The 20858-nt window shown below is 39.3% G+C and overlaps 1 protein-coding gene across 1 annotated transcript in view; it reads right to left on the bottom strand.

Moving 5' to 3' along the window:
• The window catches only part of LOC138971401 (2,5-dichloro-2,5-cyclohexadiene-1,4-diol dehydrogenase LinX-like), a 57030-nt gene that overhangs the window by 18254 nt on the left and 17918 nt on the right, over positions 1 to 20858 (bottom strand). The window contains exons 8-9 of the mRNA XM_070344136.1: positions 13176 to 13239; positions 11998 to 12161 (exon numbers count right to left, since the gene is read on the bottom strand). Of these exons, the coding sequence (XP_070200237.1) occupies positions 11998 to 12161; positions 13176 to 13239 (228 nt within the window). The remainder of the gene's footprint in view (positions 1 to 11997; positions 12162 to 13175; positions 13240 to 20858) is intronic.

The raw sequence follows: 20858 nt of genomic DNA, 5'->3' as shown, positions 1-20858 counted from the left end.
AGATACACACACACACACACAGACACACAGACACACAGACACTAGTCGTATATATATATAGATAAACATAAACAGCACATCCTGAGCATGATGGATTTCGGTCATCCTTCAACTTCTTCTTCTTCTTCTTCTTATTGTTAGTGGTATTACTAGTAGCATATTTTTAGTGATTTTTTTACTTACTTCTTTAAGCCGTTGTAAACCCGCCCTGTAGTCCCCTCGACACAGACGGCAGATGTATTCCTCTGTAGTCTCTCGCCATTGAACCAATTGGGGTGCAGTTATCTCTTGGCAACTTGTGTGAAACCATTTGTTACAAACCTGAAAGTAAATGACTGTCATCACTGAAAAGTTTTATTGCACCAATATTGGATAAACATTGTATCCAATATTGTTTTCCAATATTAGTCTAATATTAGTCCGATTTTTTTAAATAAAATTACAAAAATTATAAAATTACCACACAAGCGATGGAGTTGGTACCCTCTGTTTCTTTACGGCATGTCCCACAGGGAAAAGTCACGGGGGCACCCCCTTTTCTACCTCTTCCTCGTGCTGTTGGCGGCAATCTGAAACCAGTCATGTTGAATTTAATTCTTCTTAACCATAATCCATCATCACTTATTCAAGTTTACCTTGTGTCAACTATCTCATCATCACCATCATTCTTAATTTATCTTCTTAAAGGGGCAGATCACCCCCGGGACACAGGCTGGTGTTGTTTACATCCTGATTTACGCCAATAAAACACAAGAACAGTTTGGAAATCTAAAGTCTTGTGTAAGACATTCGAATGCAACCACTGATTTGAGAAATAACCAATCAAGTTTACCTTGTGTCCAGTATCTCATCATCAACAGACAGATCACGCCGATGTCGTTTCCTGCTACCTGTCTCCGGCCTCCTGCATTGGGAACCAAAATCGACCACTTCTTCTCCTTCTCCTTCCCCGCCTCTATCATCTCTTTTCTTCTTTCTGCTGGCCATACTGGTCATTTGAACTGAATGCCTACTAAGCTGGGACTTGTTGGCTGATGTACTCAGTGGTTACTGAGCACTCTGCTTTTTACATTTAGTCAAGTTTTGACTAAATGTTTTAACATAGAGGGGGAATCGAAACGAGGGTCGTGGTGTATGTGTGTGTGTGTGTGTGTGTGTGTGTGTGTGTGTGTGTGTGTGTGTGTGTGTGTGTGTGTGTGTGTAGAGCGATTCAGACTAAACTACTGGGCCGATCTTTATGAAATTTGACATGAGAGTTCCTGGGTATGATATCCCCGAACGTTTTTTTCTCTTTTTTTCGATAAATACCTTTGATGACGTCATATCCGGCTTTTTGTAAAAGTTGAGGCGGCACTGTCACACCCTCATTTTTCCATTAAATTGATTGAAATTTTGGCAAAGCAATCTTCGACGAAGGCCGGAGTTTGGTATTGCATTTCAGCTTGGTGGCTTAAAAACTAATGAGTGAGTTTGGTCATTAAAAATCGGAAACTTGTAATTAAAATTATTTTTTTATTAAACGATCCAAAAACAATTTCATCTTATTTTGCGTCATTTTCTGATTCCAAAAACATATAAATATGTTATAATTGGATTAAAAACAAGCTCTGAAAATTAAAAATATAAAAATTATGATCAAAATTAAATTTCCGAAATCGTTTTAAAAACTATTTCATCTTATTTCTTGTCGGTTCCTGATTCCAAAAACATATAGATATGATATGTTTGGATTAAAAACACGCTCAGAAAGTTAAAACGAAGAGAGGTACAGTAAAGCGTGCTATGAAGCACAGCGCAATCGCTACCGCGCCAAACAGGCTCGTCACTTTCACTGCCTTTTGCACTAGCGGCGGACTACGTTCAGTTTCATTCTGTGAGTTCCACAGCTTGACTAAATGTAGTAATTTCGCCTTACGCGACTTGTTTTTCTTTCCTTCTGGTTTGAGTGAACAGGTGTCATCAGACTGAGCACTCCACTCCAAACTGAAAGTTGTACCATCATTTTTATATTTAGTCAAGTTTTGACTAAATATTTTAACATCGAGGGGGAATCGAAACGAGGGTCGTGGTGTATGTGCGTGTGTGTGTGTGTGTGTGTGTGTCTGTCTGTCTGTGTGTGTGTGTGTGTGTAGAGCGATTCAGACTAAACTACTGGACCGATCTTTATGAAATTTGACATGAGAGTTCCTGGGTATGAAATCCCCGAACGTTTTTTTCATTTTTTTGATAAATGTCTTTGATGACGTCATATCCGGCTTTTCGTGAAAGTTGAGGCGGCACTGTCACGCCCTCATTTTTCAACCAAATTGGTTGAAATTTTGGTCAAGTAATCTTCGACGAAGCCCGGACTTCGGTATTGCATTTCAGCTTGGTGGCTTAAAAATTAATTAATGACTTTGGTCATTAAAAATCTGAAAATTGTAAAAAAAAAAAATAATTTATAAAACGATCCAAATTTACGTTTATCTTATTCTCCATCATTTGCTGATTCCAAAAACATATAAATATGTTATATTCGGATTAAAAACAAGCTCTGAAAATTAAATATATAAAAATTATTATCAAAATTAAATTATCCAAATCAATTTAAAAACACTTTCATCTTATTCCTTGTCGGTTCCTGATTCCAAAAACATATAGATATGATATGTTTGGATTAAAAACACGCTCAGAAAGTTAAAACAAAGAGAGGTACAGAAAAGCGTGCTATCCTTCTTAGCGCAACTGCCTTTGCCATGAGCGGTGGACTGACGATGCTACGAGTATACGGTCTTGCTGAAAAATGGCATTGCGTTCAGTTTCATTCTGTGAGTTCGACAGCTACTTGACTAAATATTGTATTTTCGCCTTACGCGACTTGTTACATTTAGTGAAGTTTTGACTAAATGTTTTAACATTGAGGGGGGAATCGAGACGAGGGTCGTGGTGTATGTGTGTGTGTCTCTGTGTGTGTGTAGAGCGATTCAGACAAAACTACTGGACCGATCTTTATGAAATTTGACATGAGAGTTCCTGGGTATGATATCCCCGGACGTTTTTTTCATTTTTTTTTTATAAATGTCTTTGATGACGTCATATCCGGCTTTTCGTGAAAGTTGAGGCGGCACTGTCACGCTCTCATTTTTCAACCAAATTGGTTGAAATTTTGGTCAAGTAATCTCCGACGAAGCCCGGACTTCGGTATTGCATGTCAGCTTGGTGGCTTAAAAATTAATTAATGACTTTGGTCATTAAAAATCTGAAAATTGTAAAATAAATTTTTTTTTATAAAACGATCCAAATTTACGTTCATCTTATTCTCCATCATTTTCTGATTCCAAAAACATATAAATATGTGATATTTGGATTAAAAACAAGCTCTGAAAATTAAAAATATAAAAATTATGATCAAAATTAAATTTTCGAAATCAATTTAAAAACACTTTCATCTTATTCCTTGTCGGTTCCTGATTCCAAAAACATATAGATATGATATGTTTGGATTGAAAACACGCTCAGAAAGTTAAAACGAAGAGAGGTACAGAAAAGCGTGCTATCCTTCTCAGCGCAACTACTACCCCGCTCTTCTTGTCAATTTCACTGCCTTTGCCATGAGCGGTGGACTGACGATGCTACGAGTGTACGGTCTTGCTGCGTTGCATTGCGTTCAGTTTCATTCTGTGAGTTCGACAGCTACTTGACTAAATGTTGTATTTTCGCCTTACGCGACTTGTTTTCTTTCCTTCTGGTTTGAGTGAACTATCACTCACTCACTCAAATCAACAACAAAATGACAAATTTAAAAGACTTTTTTTTATTGAGTTCACACACACACAAAATAAATAAATGAATAAGAACGATCGAGGGGTGGGAAAACATTAAAAAAAAAATAGCTACACAAAAATTCTGAAATACTTCATAAGTTGTCTTTTGCTGTCTTTAGCCGTCTTTAGTTGTCTTTAGCTGTCTTTAGCCGTCTTTAGTTGTCTTTTCGCCCTTTATAGGTACCCGCCCGAACCCGTGTGATCAAGTTTCCCTTTTTCACAATGTAGTCGTCAGTTAGTAATTTGAATGCGATTCGCTGTGAGCATATCTGCAATAGCACGTTATTAAAGGCACAGTAAGCCTCCCGTAAACCATCACAGAGCTCCCCGAGCGTCTACATACAGTACAAGCATACTTCCATTTGAACGCTCACCGAACGGTAACATCCTGGCTGCTTTCTGTCGAGCGTGAGAAATTTTCAAAGAATTTATTTTTGTGGACTTGCTCCTCTACAACAATGGCGCTTCGTTTTGGTGCTGGACGGCTGTTATGAATATTCCGAATACCGGAAATCACGCCCGGACAGTAAGCCTCCCGTAAACCATCACAGATACTGTCATGCTTTTACACACAGTACAAACACCCTTCCATTTGAACGCTCACCAAACGGGAACATCCTAGGTGCCCTACGTAAAGTGCGAACAATTTTTAAAGAATTAATTTTGCAGATTGTCTCGAACACTTTTTGGACCCATCCTGAACTCAGGTCAAAAAGGAGTTACTTCCCTTCGGGTCTCATTCTATCGATGTAAACTGGCCATAGCCGTGGATCGATGATTATCAGAATGTTTTTGGACCGTGGTGCGTTTTTGCGCTAGACCTAACTTTTAAAATCTAAATAATAAATTGACAGCTTGTTACACAAACATTCTTTAATCATAAAAGAATTCTTTTTTCATCAAGACAAGATCAGTACAATTCGAAGTTGTGAAAGTTTGAAAAAAGAAAAGCCCGGAAGCAGGGTCACGCACGGGTCGTAGCAGACGACGGTTTATGCATATCGCCGTTCCTCTCAACAGTCAAAAGCCATCGCTTGAGTTCTTGTGAACCACAGCCGTTTGTTTCGTGCATAAAAACGTGCTATTGTAGATAAGCTCACATCTTTTAGCGTATCACCAACTCATGTCCCTAAAAGGAAAATTTCCTGTGAGGACGTTAAGGACCCCCATTTCTCTAAGCTCACATCGAGTCGCATTCAAATGACTAACTGACGACTACATTGTGAAAAAGGGAAACTGGATCACACGGGTTCACGATGGCACAGGGGTAAGATAAACCACGCAAAAATAAATTCTTTGAAAATTGTTCGCTCTTTACGGAGGGCACCTAGAATGTTCTCAATCGGTGAGTGTTTAAATGAAAGGGTGTTTGTACTGTGTGTAAAAGCCTGACCGTATCTGTGATGGTGTACGGGAGGCTTACTGTGCCTTTAACAAGGGTAAAAGGAGAAACAGAATCCGTTAGTCGTCTCTTACGACATGCTGGGGAGCATCGGGTAAATTCTTCCCCCTAACCCGCGGGGGGTCGGGAATGAGGCACACAGCACAGTTGGAGACTTTTTGTAATAATAGTGAGGATTCTTATGCACAACTTTGAAATTACGATGATGTTTATGTAGACTCGTGTCTACCTGATCGAGAGCAGTTATCAACAGATCAGAGACAGACAGACAGAGAAACTGAGACAGAGAGAGTCCGAGTCTCCACAAACATTCTGTGCACTGAATCTTGCCCTGAAACTTGCCATGTGTTCGCAGAGACAGAAGTTTTTTTCTCCAAAATGTTTAATCAATCAATAAATATGTGATTACAAACATGGTATCTGTGTGTATGCTGTTTTTACACATATTTTCCCATTTGCATGAGGTGCAGAAAAACCCACCACTTGTAAATACTCTTTCTCATTATGTTAAATTTACAATTTACGAAAGGACACAAATTAATCATACGTGAAACAATATATTGTTGTGTCTTCTGGTGTCAACATGTGCAACATCAAAATGATCATAGGGCCTATGTCATCAGATATATGTGTCTATTCAAAATCAATATTCGCATTATAACATTTGCCTTCAATCATGGACAATAAACAATAATTTCTTTCTAATTAATAAAACTTGCATTGACTGACTTGTGTCTTGTGCAGTGTGTGTTAAGTTAGCACGCAGATTATGTTTCATATTCCTGCTGTTTCCTACAAACTAAAATAGTGCCATTGAAACTGAGGGACAGACTGACAAACATAGCAACTCGGATAGAGCGACAAGGAGAGAGAGAGAGAGAGAGAGAGTAAGAGAGAGACAGTTACAACGGGCGTTGAGAAGGAAGAAAAGTCAAGAGAGAGAGACAGAGAGAGAGGGTGGAGACAGAGACAGAGACAGAGAGAGAGAGAGAGAGAGAATTGAATTGAATTGAACTTTATTTAACAAGGAATAAGATTTAAGGCAACGCCTTTTCTTACAATCTGTCCTTGGGACGCATAGACACACAATTATATAATTAAAACATTAAAAATTAAAAAGTTAAAAGTTAACCAACAAAAGGAGGTCGGAAAACTTCAGCACGTGATAATAAAGATGACGATGATGATGATGATGACGATGATGATGATGATGATGATGATGATGAAGATGAGGCCTTAGTGAACGACGAAGAAGAAGAAGAATGAAGATGAGGCATGAAGAGCATACATATGTGGTTATTCATAAAATCAAATGCATACTATGCAGGTAATTATAAATACAAGCTGGTAGCAATCGAACATGTAGCAATAGTACAACAAAAATATGTTCAGAATATACAATGCACAGCATATCTTTGACGTAATACTAAGTGTGGTAAATCAAAATCATTAAACTACTCAGACATTAAGTGGTTTTTAAACACATTTTTTAAAGCTTTTTAATTACTTTAAGTGCTTAAAGGATGATGGAAGTGAATTCCAAACTGAAGTACCCGAAAAAGCAAGATTGGTCTTATACAGGTGAATTCGTGGAATCGGTGGGATCAAGTTGACCGACCCATATCTGTGGGTAGCTTTATTAAATAATGATGTAATGTAAATCGGCACTTTACCGTAATGCAATTTATGCATGAAAATGGCTTTGTTTAACTTGAGATGCTTTTCCAGTGGAAGAAAGTTAAGCATTTTTAATTTCATATCTGTTGAGGCATTATCCTTTACGATGAGTTTGGCCGAGCGACGATAGAGAGAGTCTAACTTTTTCAAGTGGACATCACTGCTGCCATCCCAGAGCGTCGAAACATAATTAATGTGAGGCATTACATGAGCATGGTGGAACATTTCCAGAGTCCTTCTGTCCGTAAATTGCTTTAACTTGGATAGGAGAAAAACGTTCTTGGCTACTTTCTTGCAAATATTCTGTAATTGTGCCTACCACTTGAATTCACAATCAATAATTACCCCTAAAACGCGATGCTGTTGAACTTGTTCAATAGATTGCGTACCAATAGTAAGATTTAGATTGAGTGGAGAAATCTGGTGTTTTTTTCTGGTTGCAATTACCATACTTTTAGTTTTTATTGGATGGACAAGCATAGCATTAGCACTACACCAGTTATTTACATCGTTTAAAGCTGTTTGAAGGGAGGACTCTATTACTGGAACAGACTTTCTACTTGCATGAAGAGAAGAATCGTCAGCAAAAAAATCCCTTCTTACATTACTATCAGAAATGTGCAGTGGCAGATCATTGATATACCTCAGTAGATATTTTACAGTTTAGGGCAGTATGAGATCTATCATGTAAATAGGAAGCAAAGAAGTTACAGACTGAACTGTTTCTGACATACCACTGATTTCAGATCGATTTGTTGCAGACAACCAGGTGTCACATAGCGTGGTAAGGGCGCTGTGACAAGAGTGATTTGTTCGAAAACCAGACTGAAATTGATGGAAAAGGTTTCTGCTTTCTATGTACACGAGCAAATGTTTGTGAATATGTTTTTCCAATGGTTTGAATAAAATGGGTAATAAAGAAATGGGTCTAAAATTATTTGGGTCGGATAAATTTCCGCCTTTATGGAGTGGAATTTTGCTCTCTTTAACAAAATAGGTACAGTATTTTGCTTTATGCAGAGATTATACACATAGGTGAGTGGCTCCACAATATATATTGTAGAGCTAATTTGGCCAAGTAAGGAGGAATCTTATCAGGACCCTTGGACTTTTTATTCTCAAGAGAGAGAGAGAGAGAGAGAGAGAGAGAGAGAGAGAGAGAGAGAGAGAGAGAGAGAGAGAGAGAGAGAGAGAGAGAGAGAGAGAGAGAGAGAGAGAGAGACAGTTACAACGGGCGTTGAGAAGGAAGAAAAGTCAAGAGAGAGAGAGAGGGTGGAGAGAGAGAAAGAGAGAGACAGAGAGAGAGAGAGAGAGAGAGAGAGAGAGAGAGAGAGAGAGAGAGAGAGAGAGAGAGAGACAGTAAGAGAGAGACAGTTACAACGGGCGTTGAGAAGGAAGAAAAGTCAAGAGAGAGAGAGAGAGGGTGGAGAGAGAGAGAGAGAGAGAGAGAGAGAGAGAGAGAGAGAGAGAGAGAGAGAGAGAGAGAGAGAGAGAGAGAGAGTTACAACGGGCGTTGAGAAGAAAGAAAAGTCAAAAATGATATAGTGCAACTGATACGACTTGGCATACACAATTGAAGAAACAAGAGAAAGGGGCCTGGCACATAGCTTGAAGGTACATACATGTACATTCTTTCTCGCCTCACTCATCGTGTCAGCCACCATACATCTTAATATGCCTTTACATGGGAAATGAACATCCTTCAACTTGAACAAAACCATCCTTCAAGAAAAAAAGGACATTCTTCAGCTTGAACAAGAGCATCCTTCAACTAGAACAAGAACATCCTTCAACTAGAACATCCTTCAACTAGAACAAGAACATCCTTCAACTAGAACAAGAACATCCTTCAACTAGAACATCCTTCAACTAGAACAAGAACATCCTTCAACTAGAACATCCTTCAACTAGAACAAGTTCATCCTTCAACTAGAACAAGAACATCCTTCAACTAGAACATCCTTCAACTAGAACAAGAACATCCTTCAACTAGAACAAGGGCATCCTTCAACTAGAGCATCCTTCAACTAGAACAAGAACATCCTTCAACTAGAACATCCTTCAACTAGAACAAGGGCATCCTTCAACTAGAACAAGGGCATCCTTCAACTAGAACAAGAACATCCTTCATCTAGAACATCCTTCAACTAGAACAAGGGCATCCTTCAACTAGAACAAGAACATCCTTCATCTAGAACATCCTTCAACTAGAACAAGAACATCCTTCAACTAGAACAAGGGCATCCTTCAACTAGAACATCCTTCAACTAGAACAAGGGCATCCTTCAACTAGAACAAGAACATCCTTCAACTAGAACATCCTTCAACTAGAACAAGAACATCCTTCAACTAGAACAAGGGCATCCTTCAACTAGAACATCCTTCAACTAGAACAAGGGCATCCTTCAACTAGAACAAGGGCATCCTTCAACTAGAACAAGGGCATCCTTCAACTAGAACAAGGGCATCCTTCAACTAGAACAAGAACATCCTTCAACTAGAACATCCTTCAACTAGAACAAGAACATCCTTCAACTAGAACAAGGGCATCCTTCAACTAGAACAAGGGCATCCTTCAACTAGAACAAGAACATCCTTCATCTAGAACATCCTTCAACTAGAACAAGGGCATCCTTCAACTAGAACAAGAACATCCTTCATCTAAAACATCCTTCAACTAGAACAAGAACATCCTTCAACTAGAACAAGGGCATCCTTCAACTAGAACATCCTTCAACTAGAACAAGGGCATCCTTCAACTAGAACAAGAACATCCTTCAACTAGAACAAGAACATCCTTCATCTAGAACATCCTTCAACTGGAACAAGGGCATCCTTCAACTAGAACAAGGGCATCCTTCAACTAGAACAAGGGCATCCTTCAACTAGAACATCCTTCAACTAGAACATCCTTCATCTAGAACATCCTTCAACTGGAACAAGGGCATCCTTCAACTAGAACAAGGGCATCCTTCAACTAGAACAAGAACATCCTTCAACTAGAACAAGAGCATCCTTCAACTAGAACAAGGGCATCCTTCAACTAGAACAAGAACATCCTTCATCTAGAACATCCTTCAACTAGAACAAGGGCATCCTTCAACTAGAACAAGACCATCCTTCATCTAGAACATCCCTCAACTAGAACAAGGGCATCCTTCAACTACCTAAGACTTTAAAATTGGCAATCTAGTGGCTGCTCCGCCTGGCGTCTGGCATTATGGGGTTAGTGCTAGGACTGGTTGGTCTGGTGTCAGAATAATGTGACTGGGTGAAAAATAAAGCCTGTGCTGCGACCTCTGTCTTGTGTGTGGCGCACGTTAAATATGAAAGCAGCACCGCCATGATATGGCCTTTCGTGGTCGGCTGGGCGTTAAGCAAACAAACAAACAAAAATCCTTAACTAGAACAAGAACATCCTTCATCTATACTGAACTCTGAACTCCAAAAGAAACGCAAGATTAAGAAATTTAATCTCATTCTTTGGCATTTCATTTTGACGAGATATAATCGAACGAATTTCACGAAAATTGGTACAAAGCATCTTGGGGCAATGTTCTTTGATTGTCACTAACAAAAAAACGTTAACGAAAGAAAGTTCTCATCGCCAGGCTCAGTAACGCGTGTGTCCCCCATTGGCGTTGACAAGGGCCTGACATCTGTCTCTCATGGAGCGCACCAGGCGGTTGACGGTGTTCCTGGAGGTTTCTGTAGCCGGGAGGAACGGTTGGCGCAGGTGCTGACGGTAGATGACCCGGTCCTGGCGAGCAGTAGTCACACGAGGTCGTCCGCTTCTAGCGCCATCCCGGGTGCTGCCGCTGGCTTGGAATCGGGTCCACAGACGACAGATGGTCGAGGTTGCCACGCCCATGACATTTGCAATGGCAGTTAAGCGATTTCCAGCTTGCAATCGCCCGATTGCTCTCTCCCGGTCAATGGCGCTCAGTCTTGGCATGCTTCTACTGTACAAATGGCTGATTTCAGACAGTGGACGGATACAGGTTTTTGTTCCTTGTGTGAGCTGAGTACTGTTAACGAAAAAAAATCAGGTCTGGCAGTTTTTGTGTGGGCTGCGCGAGCGAAAAACAGTCTCAATCTTCAGCACGCTGCAGAGAGCGCACTCTGGGCGCTGCACACGTGATTTTTACAGGCTACGTGCAGGACACTATGCTAACTCATGCTCGTGCAGAATTTTCACCTGAAACCCACCTTTAGTGCATGAATTTTAACAAAAACTTAAATAACTCTTATTGACTTGCGTTTATTTTGGAGTTCAGTATAGAATATCCTTCAACTGGAACAAAGGCATCCTTCAACTAGAACAAGGGCATCCTTCAACTAGGACAAGAGCATCCTTCAACTGGAACAAGAGCATCCTTCATCCTGGACAAGAGCATCCTTCAACCTGGACAAGAGCATCCTTCAACCTGGACAATAGCATCCTTCATCCTGGACAAGAGCATCCTTCAACTAGGACGAGAGCATCCTTTAACTAGGACGAGAGCATCCTTCAACTAGGACAAGAGCATCCTTCATCCTGGACAAAAACATCCTTCATCCTGGAAAGAACATCCTTCAACTAGAGCAAGAACATCCTTCAATTAGAACAAGAGCATCCTTCAGCTAGAACAAGAACATCCTTCAATTAGAACAAGAGCATCCTTCAGCTAGAACAAGAACATCCTTCAATTAGAACAAGAGCATCCTTCAGCTAGAACAAGAACATTCTTCTACTTTAACTCCTTCCACTTGAACACATACAGCGCCCTGGCTATTTTCTGTGCGCAGTGAACATTGTGTGTTTTGTAAGTGACACGAGTGTCAACATGCGGATGTGTGTGTGTGTGTGTGTGTGTGTGTGTGTCTGCGTGCGTGCGTGCGTGCGTGCGTGTATGCGTGCGCGCGCGCGTGTGTGTGTGTGTGTGTGTGTGTGTGTGTGTTTTAATTAGGAATTAATTAATAAATAAAATAAAAAGCTCTTCACAGAAAGAACTCAGGCTGCTAATTTTTGGTAGGCTTACAATTTTAGGAATGGCCTTTAACGTATGGAAAAGCCTGGTCATATCTGAGATGGTGAGCCACGGGAAGGACTGTGCCTTAATAACAGATAGTTACTATTTGATTTCCCCCTTAGCGTATCTTCCCCCTCCATCCACCACCAACAGCTCTCCTGTGATGAAGGAGCTTTTGTCCGAAGCCAGGAATGCGATTGCGCGAGCGACGTCTTCCGGTTCGCCCGGTCGCGGAACAGGATTGGTCTTCGCAATACTCTCGAGGAACTGGAATGTATCAAATGATGAACAATCTAAAGGTAAAAAACACAACAGCAGCAACTTAAATGGAGTGTAACATTCAAGAACATTGTCCCAAACAAAATCTCTCCGTCAACATTCTGCAATGTAAGTTATGTTCCTTGAATATGGCAATGAGGTACAAATGCGATTTTCCGATCGAATGTCAAAGTCAAAATTATTGCTTTTCGTTACGTTTTGTCTTATTTTCAACACACTGCATCAGTTCTCTTTGTCTGCAAAGTTTAGGAAGCTGCAATTTGGCTGCTTCCTTGAACTTGGGACATTACCATACTTGGCTTTACTGGAGTAACTGGTTACCAGACTTCTCCATACATTTTAACAACAAAGAAATCAATATAGCCTACATGTATAAAAGATCAAAGTGGTGAAAGAAACAACTAAAAGACAGCAGATAATTTCTTCCAAGATTATAAAACAAAAATTCTTAGCAGTGCAAAAGAGAGATATGAGTGAAATATCCCTTCACAGTGTGTGTGTGTGTGTGTGTGTGTGTGTGTGTGTGTGTGTGTGTGTGTGTGTGTGTGTGTGTGTGTGTGTGAGCTGTTTATTGAAATTGTAAAGCGCTTGGAGCTGTGAATCGGGACATGCGCTATACAATGATTTAAAATTATTACTATTATTATTCACAGGAGGGGGCGTATTGTAGACACAATTCTAGTCCAGAGGAGGACCATTGTTTTACCACCAAGACAGACACGTGTTTCGACCCTAATGCGCGTCCGTGTTCATGTTTGCTTGAAGTTGTGCGTGAGTGCGTGAAGGGAGGGAAGGGAGCGAGTGCTTTTATGTGGGTATGAAGGCTTATCTTGTGTTTGTCTGCGTGTGTTTGTGTATGTGTATATGTGTGTGTGTGTGTGTGTGTGTGTGCGCGTGTGTGGTTGTGTGTGTGGGTGTGGGTGTGTGTATGTGAGTGAAAAAAACCCGCTTCTGAGTATAATAATAAAAGAATACTTTTAAAAAGTGCCAAGGTCTTCTCACCACTTCAGCCTGTTGGTTGTCCATGCCGAACCCCCTGAAGATTTCTGAGTGACAGGCTCCGGGACTGAAAAGGACATGGCACAAAATTAGGATATATATCAGACGCTATTATGAAAATAATCACACACAATTATGATATCAGACACTATGATGATACAAATCAGACATAATTATGATAAAAGACACTATTATGTTCACAATCAGACAGTGTTTGTATCAATCATTTGTCTGTAGAAATGCGAAGTCGTGAATATTTTGGACGCAAGTGAACAATCCTATGACGGGTTTTTGAAACTTTCCCCAGAACATAGCATAACATCTGAACAAATGCCTACTACAATCCAACATTTTACGCGAAGTACGTCCAATATGTTGACATAATATACAACAAGTTTTTTAAGCAGTCTACCCCGTCGTTGCTGACAGTGCTTTTTGTCATGGCGCCCTTTACAATTGCCGCAAAACCTCCCGTTCAGTTTTGATCCCTCATGCGATAGCTATAGACACCTGCATCAGTAGGAATTGCATATATATCACAAGAAATACGCAAGCCAGCTAAACAAAACATGTTCTGGATACAGAATTGATTGGACTTTCTCCTCGTGTGTAAAATGTGCCCATTTTTCCCCATTATGACATTTTGTCGATTTTTAATTGACCAGTCCCTTCCGTTTTTGTCACGTCGATTTTGGGGGTACCCTAATTTCAGCGGCGGTCACGTCCCTGTTAAAAACATCTTTGATCGGAAAGGGGTGCCAGATAGTCAAGTGAACGGCCTTAAAAAATGGCATAGAAAGTTTGAATGAATTCGAAATGACACAGGAAAAAATTGCTGTAATTGGGGTGCGAAATTTTTCGCAATATTTGTTTTGCTTAGTTTATAATGAAATATCAGACACTACGGTGATAACGATCAGACAAACGTATGATATAGTTTTGATATCAAACACAACGATGCAATTATGATATAATTATGATTTCAGATACCAAGTTACAAGAAACTGTGATGATAACAATCAGACAAAATTATGACATAAGACACTATTATAGTACTTAATAAACCATTGGCATGACCTCTTGCTACCGACAAACTGCGTCGAATGCGCTGTGAATGTTTCACGAACAAAGGGAAGACAATAAGAGAGGCCGGTGTAACACGAAATTTTTACTCCACGAAAAATTTACTCCGGAGTAAATATTTCGTACGAAATTCTTACTCCGAGTACACTTTTCGTACGAAAAAAGAACTCCCCAAGGCACGAAAAAATTACTCCCTCCACGAAATTTTTACTCCCCATTTTTTTTTACTTCCAGTAAAAATCTCGTACGCAAAAATGAAGGGATAATGCCAATAAGTGATCTCGCGCACACGAATGTCGCGCTACCCTCCTTCCACCCCTTCCACCACCAAGACTAACAGGGGACAAGGGAGTAAAAATTTCGTACACCTGGCATGGGAAGTTAAATTGCTTGTGTTTGGGTGAAGTAATTTATTCGTTATTTATTCGTCAGGGGAGTAACATTTTTGCACGAAATGTTTACTCGGAACTCACCTGTCTTGGGGAGTAATTTTCTCGTGTAATGGGGGAGTGCTTTTTTCGTAAAGGGAGTAACTTTTTCGTACGAAATGTTTACTCTGGAGTAAAAATCTCGTGGGAGTAATTTTCTCGTGTTACACCGGGAGAGAGAGAGAGAGAGAGAGAGAGAGAGAGAGAGAGAGAGAGAGAGAGAGAGAGAGAGAGAGAGAGAGAGAGACAGACAAACAGAGACAGAGAGACAGAGACAGAGACCGAGAGAGACAGATACAGCCGGAGAGAGAACTTTTGAACTTTGAACTTTATTTATTTATCGAGGGTAACAGAATAAGCAACGTATACATGCTTTTTTTCATCCGGCCCTCGCCCATAGACACTATTAACTCGATTAATAACAAGAAGAAATAGAAGTTAAGTTAATTACAATACAATTTAAATAATTAACATGTCAAAAAATTAAAAAGACATTTCAAAATGCATTATGAAAATCAAACAATGATGAATATTATCACAGAATTATTTATTTGTTTCCAAGAGAAACAGCATGTAGAGTTCCTTGAAGGAAGTTTCACTTTTTTTGTTTTGTTTTTAGTTTGTCGGTAGCAAGAGGTCATGCTATTGGTTTATTAAGTACTATAATAGTGTCTTATGTCATAGTTTGTTTTGAGAGAGAGAGAGAGAGAGAGAGAGAGAGAGAGAGAGAGAGAGAGAGAGAGAGAGAGAGAGAGAGAGAGAGAGAGAGAGAGAGAGAGAGAGAGTTCATGATTGTGTGCGTACATAACAGTACTGTCTGGTTGGCCAATACTGTCTGGTCAAATGGGTCAAAATAGCCATTTCTGCACTTTCGCTGCTTGTGGAAGACACTTCAAATACTCCTATGACACGAGTGATAAATATCAAGCCTACCGACAAACTGCCACATTTTCGCGTTTCGTCACATTTTCATTTTTACATTTAGTCAAGTTTTGACAAAATGTTTTAACATAAAGGGGGAATCGAGACGAGGGTCGTGGTGTATGTGTGTGTGTGTGTGTGTGTGTGTGTGTGTGTGTGTGTGTGTGTGTGTGTGTGTGTGTGTGTGTGTGTGTGAGTCTGTCTGTGCGTGTGTGTGTGTAGAGCGGTTCAGACCAAACTACTGAACCGATCTTTATGAAATTTGACATGAGAGTTCCTGGGAATGATATCCCCGGATGTTGTTTTCTTTTTTTCGATAAATACTTTTGATGACGTCATATCCGGCTTTTTGTAAAAGTTGAGGCGGCACTGTCACACCCTCATTTTTCAATCAAATTGATTGAAATTTTTGTAAAGCAATTTTCGACGAAGGCCGGACTTCGGTATTGCATTTCAGCTTGGTGGCTTAAAAATTAATTGATGACTTTGGTCATTAAAAATTTGAAAATTGTAATAATTTTTTTTTTTTATATCAAACGATTTAAATTTACGTTCATCTTATTTTACATCATTTCCTGATTCCAAAATCATATAGATATGTTATATTTGGATTAAAAACAAGCTCTGAAAATTAAAAGTATAAACATTATGATCAAAATTAAATTTCCAAAATCTATTTAAAAACACTTTCATCTTATTCCTTGTCGGTTCCTGATTCCAAAAACATATAGATATGATATGTTTGGATTAAAAACACGCTCAGAAAGTTAAAACGAAGAGAGGTACAGAAAAGCGTGCTATGCAGCACAGCGAAACCACTACCGCGCTGAACAGGCTCGTCAGTTTCACTCCGTTTTGCACAAGCGGCGGACTACGGTCATTGTGAAAAAATGCAGTGCGTTCAGTTTCATTCTGTGAGTTCCACAGCTTGACTAAATGTAGTAGTAACTTCGCCTTACGCGACTTGTTTCGTTTGTTTCGTTCTGTTAATTCTGTCCGGTTGATTACATTTAGTCAAGTTTTGTTTTTCTTCTACTGGCCATTGTCGTATTACAGACACAAGTGACAAGCATTTGCCAGGTATCAGATGTTCTTGCAGTAAATGTTTACTTAATTTGTGTTAGATGTACTTGACATCAAACTGCATTACAGTCGTATTACATAGTTTACATAATTTATCACCGGTTTCCTATCCGCTTGACTCAGATTTTTCACCATTTTCCATTCTTGTATCAATGTGGATTTTTTGTTTCTGTTAAAAAACTGATTTTAAACAGACAGTTTAAAAGTGAGAGACTTATAGTGCTTTTGTCATGAGTGTCTGAGCTTTGAAGCAGCAGGAAATCATGCGGCATTTTCTTCAAATAAACATGATGTCTGCAGTTGACACGCGCGCTCACATAAGAGAGAGAGAGAGAGAGAGAGAGAGAGAGAGAGAGAGAGAGAGAGAGAGAGAGAGAGAGAGAGAGAGAGAGAGAGAGAGAGAGAGAGAGAGAGAGAGAGAGAGAGAGAGAGAGAGAGAGAGAGAGAGAGAGAGAGAGAGAGAGAGCGAGAGAACGAGAGACAGCGAGCGAGAGACAGCGAGCGAGACTGAGACAGCGAGCGAGAGACAGAGGCGAGCGAGAGACAGAGAGAGAGAAAGAGGGAGGAAGAGAGAGATATATAAAGAGAGAGAGATAAAGAGAGAGAGATATATAAAGAGAGAGAGAGATAAAGAGAGAGAGAGAGAGAGAGAAAGAGGGAGGAAGAGAGAGAGAGAGAGGAAGAGAGAGAGAGAAAGAAAGAAAAACAAGTCGCGTAAGGCGAAAATACAATATTTAGTCAAGTAGCTGTCGAACTCACAGAATGAAACGCAATGCTATTTTACTCGTAGCATCGTCAGGCCAGAGACTATAGTCTCTGGTTGCGCTAAGAAGGATAGCACGCTTTTCTGTACCTCTCTTTGTTTTAACTTTCTGAGCGTGTTTTTAATCCAAAGATATCATATCTATATGTTTTTGGAATCAGGAACCGACAAGGAATAAGATGAAAGTGTTTTTAAATTGATTTCGACAATTTAATTTTGATAATAATTTTTATATATTTAATTTTCAGAGCTTGTTTTTAATCCGAATATAACATATTTATATGTTTTTGGAATCAGCAAATAATGGAGAATAGGATAAACGTAAATTTGGATCGTTTTATAAATTTTTATGTTTTTTTACAATTTTCAGATTTTTAATGACCAAAGTCATTAATTAATTTTTAAGCCACCAAGCTGAAATGCAATACCGAACCCCGGGCTTCGTCGAAGATTACTTGACCAAAATTTCAACCAATTTGGTTGAAAAATGAGGGCGTGACAGTGCCGCCTCAACTTTCACGAAAAGCCGGATATGACGTCATCAAAGACATTTATCAAAAAAATGAAAAAAACATTCGGGGATTTCATACCCAGGAACTCTCATGTCAAATTTCATAAAGATCGGTCCAGTAGTTTAGTCTGAATCGCTCTACACACACACACACACACACACAGACACACACACACACACACACACGCATATACACCACGACCCTCGTTTCGATTCCCCCTCGATGTTAAAATATTTAGTCAAAACTTGACTAAATATAAACAAGTCGCGTAAGGCGAAAATACAATATTTAGTCAAGTAGCTGTCGAACTCACAGAATGAAACTGAACGCAACGCAACGCAGCAAGACCGTATACTCGTAGCATCGTCACTCCATCGCCCGTGGCAAAGGCAGTGCCCGTGGAATTGACAAGAAGAGCGGGGTATTCGTTGCGCTGAGAAGGATAGCACGCTTTTCTGTACCTCTCTTCGTTTTAACTTTCTGAGCGTGTTTTTAATCCAAACATATCATATCTATATATTTTTGGAATCAGGAACCGACAAGGAATAAGATGAAAGTGTTTTTAAATTGATTTCGAAAAAAAAATTTTGATAATAATTTTTATATATTTAATTTTCAGAGCTTATTTTTAATCCGAATATAACATATTTATATGTTTTGGGAATCAGCAAATGATGGAGAATAAGATAAACGTAAATTGGGATCGTTTTATAAATTTTTATTTTTTTTTTACAATTTTCAGATTTTTAATGACCAAAGTCATTAATTAATTTTTAAGCCACCAAGCTGAAATGCAATACCGAAGTCCGGGCTTCGTCGAAGATTACTTGACCAAAATTTCAACCAATTTGGTTGGAAAATGAGGGCGTGACAGTGCCGCCTCAACTTTCACGAAAAGCCGGATATGACGTCATCAAAGACATTTATAAAAAAAATGAAAAAAACGTTCGGGGATTTCATACCCAGGAACTCTCATGTCAAATTTCATAAAGATCGGTCCAGTAGTTTAGTCTGAATCGCTCTACACACACACACACACACACGCACGCACGCACACACACACGCGTATACACCACGACCCTCGTTTCGATTCCCCCTCGATGTTAAAATATTTAGTCAAAACTTGACTAAATATAAAAAGAGAGAGAGAGAGAGAGAGAGAGAGAGAGAGAGAGAGAGAGAGAGATGGAGGGGGTGGAGAGAGAGTGAGTCAACCCGAAAAGAAAAGCCGGATAGCGATATTGACTAACAACTGTGTCAGTGTGGGTGAAAGACTACACGCTACCAGCCACAGAAGCGGTGCGTGTGTGTGTTTTTGCCGTGAGAGTACTGGCTTCGCTCATAACTGTTTTTTTACTTTTTGTTATATTTAGTCAAGTTTTGACTAAATATTTTAACATCGAGGGGGAATCGAAATGAGGGTCGTGGTGTATGTGCGTGTGTGCGTGTGTGTGTGCGTGTGTGCGTGTGTGTGTGTGTAGAGCGATTCAGACTAAACTACTGGACCGATCTTTATGAAATTTGACATGAGAGTTCCTGGGTATGAAATCCCCGAACATTTTTTTTCAATTTTTTGATAAATGTCTTTGATGACGTCATATCCGGCTTTTCGTGAAAGTTGAGGCGGCACTGTCACGCCCTCATTTTTCAACCAAATTGGTTGAAATTTTGGTCAGGTAATCTTCGACGAAGCCCGGGGTTCGGTATTGCATTTCAGCTTGGTGGCTTAAAAATTAATTAATGACTTTGGTCATTAAAAATCTAAAAATTGTAAAAAAAATTAAAAATTTATAAAACGATCCAAATTTACGTTTATCTTATTCTCCATCATTTGCTGATTCCAAAAACATATAAATATGTTATATTCGGATTAAAAACAAGCTCTGAAAATTAAATATATAAAAATTATTATCAAAATTAAATTGTCGAAATCAATTTAAAAACACTTTCATCTTATTCCTTGTCGGTTCCTGATTCCAAAAACATATAGATATGATATGTTTGGATTAAAAACACGCTCAGAAAGTTAAAACAAAGAGAGGTACAGAAGAGCGGTGGACTGACGATGCTACGAGTATATATACGGTCTTGCTGAAAAATGGCAGCTACTTGACTAAATATTGTATTTTCGCCTTACGCGACTTGTTTTGTTTTTTGTTTAATGGCATCATTGCTTGAGCATCTCGCGACGGCTACAATGTTAGACCTGTGTACGGGACGCTTTAAAACTGCTCGCAAAGGCAAACAAGTCGCGTAAGGCGAAAATACAATATTTAGTCAAGTAGCTGTCGAACTCACAGAATGAAACTGAATGCAACGCAACGAAGCAAGACCGTATACTCGTAGCATCGTCACTCCACCGCCCGTGGCAAAGGCAGTGCACGTGGAATTGACAAGAAGAGCGGGGTATTCGTTGCGCTGAGAAGGATAGCACGCTTTACTGTACCTCTCTTCGTTTTAACTTTCTGAGCGTGTTTTTAATCCAAACATATCATATCTATATATTTTTGGAATCAGGAACCGACAAGGAATAAGATGAAAGTGTTTTTAAATTGATTTCGACAATTTAATTTTGATAATAATTTTTATATATTTAATTTTCAGAGCTTGTTTTTAATCCGAATATAACATATTTATATGTTTTGGAATCAGCAAATGATGGAGAATAAGATAAACGTAAATTTGGATCGTTTTATAAATTTTTATTTTATTTTACAATTTTCAGATTTTTAATGACCAAAGTCATCAATTAATTTTTAAGCCACCAAGCTGAAATGCAATACCGAACCCCGGGCTTCGTCGAAGAGTACTTGACCAAAATTTCAACCAATTTGGTTGAAAAATGAGGGCGTGACAGTGCCGCCTCAACTTTCACGAAAAGCCGGATATGACGTCA

The sequence above is a fragment of the Littorina saxatilis genome, linkage group LG1 (genome assembly GCF_037325665.1).
Source record: "Littorina saxatilis isolate snail1 linkage group LG1, US_GU_Lsax_2.0, whole genome shotgun sequence".
Taxonomy (NCBI): domain Eukaryota; kingdom Metazoa; phylum Mollusca; class Gastropoda; order Littorinimorpha; family Littorinidae; genus Littorina; species Littorina saxatilis.
Note: the sequence above shows the minus strand (reverse complement) of the source record. Positions and strands in the feature narration are given on the sequence as shown.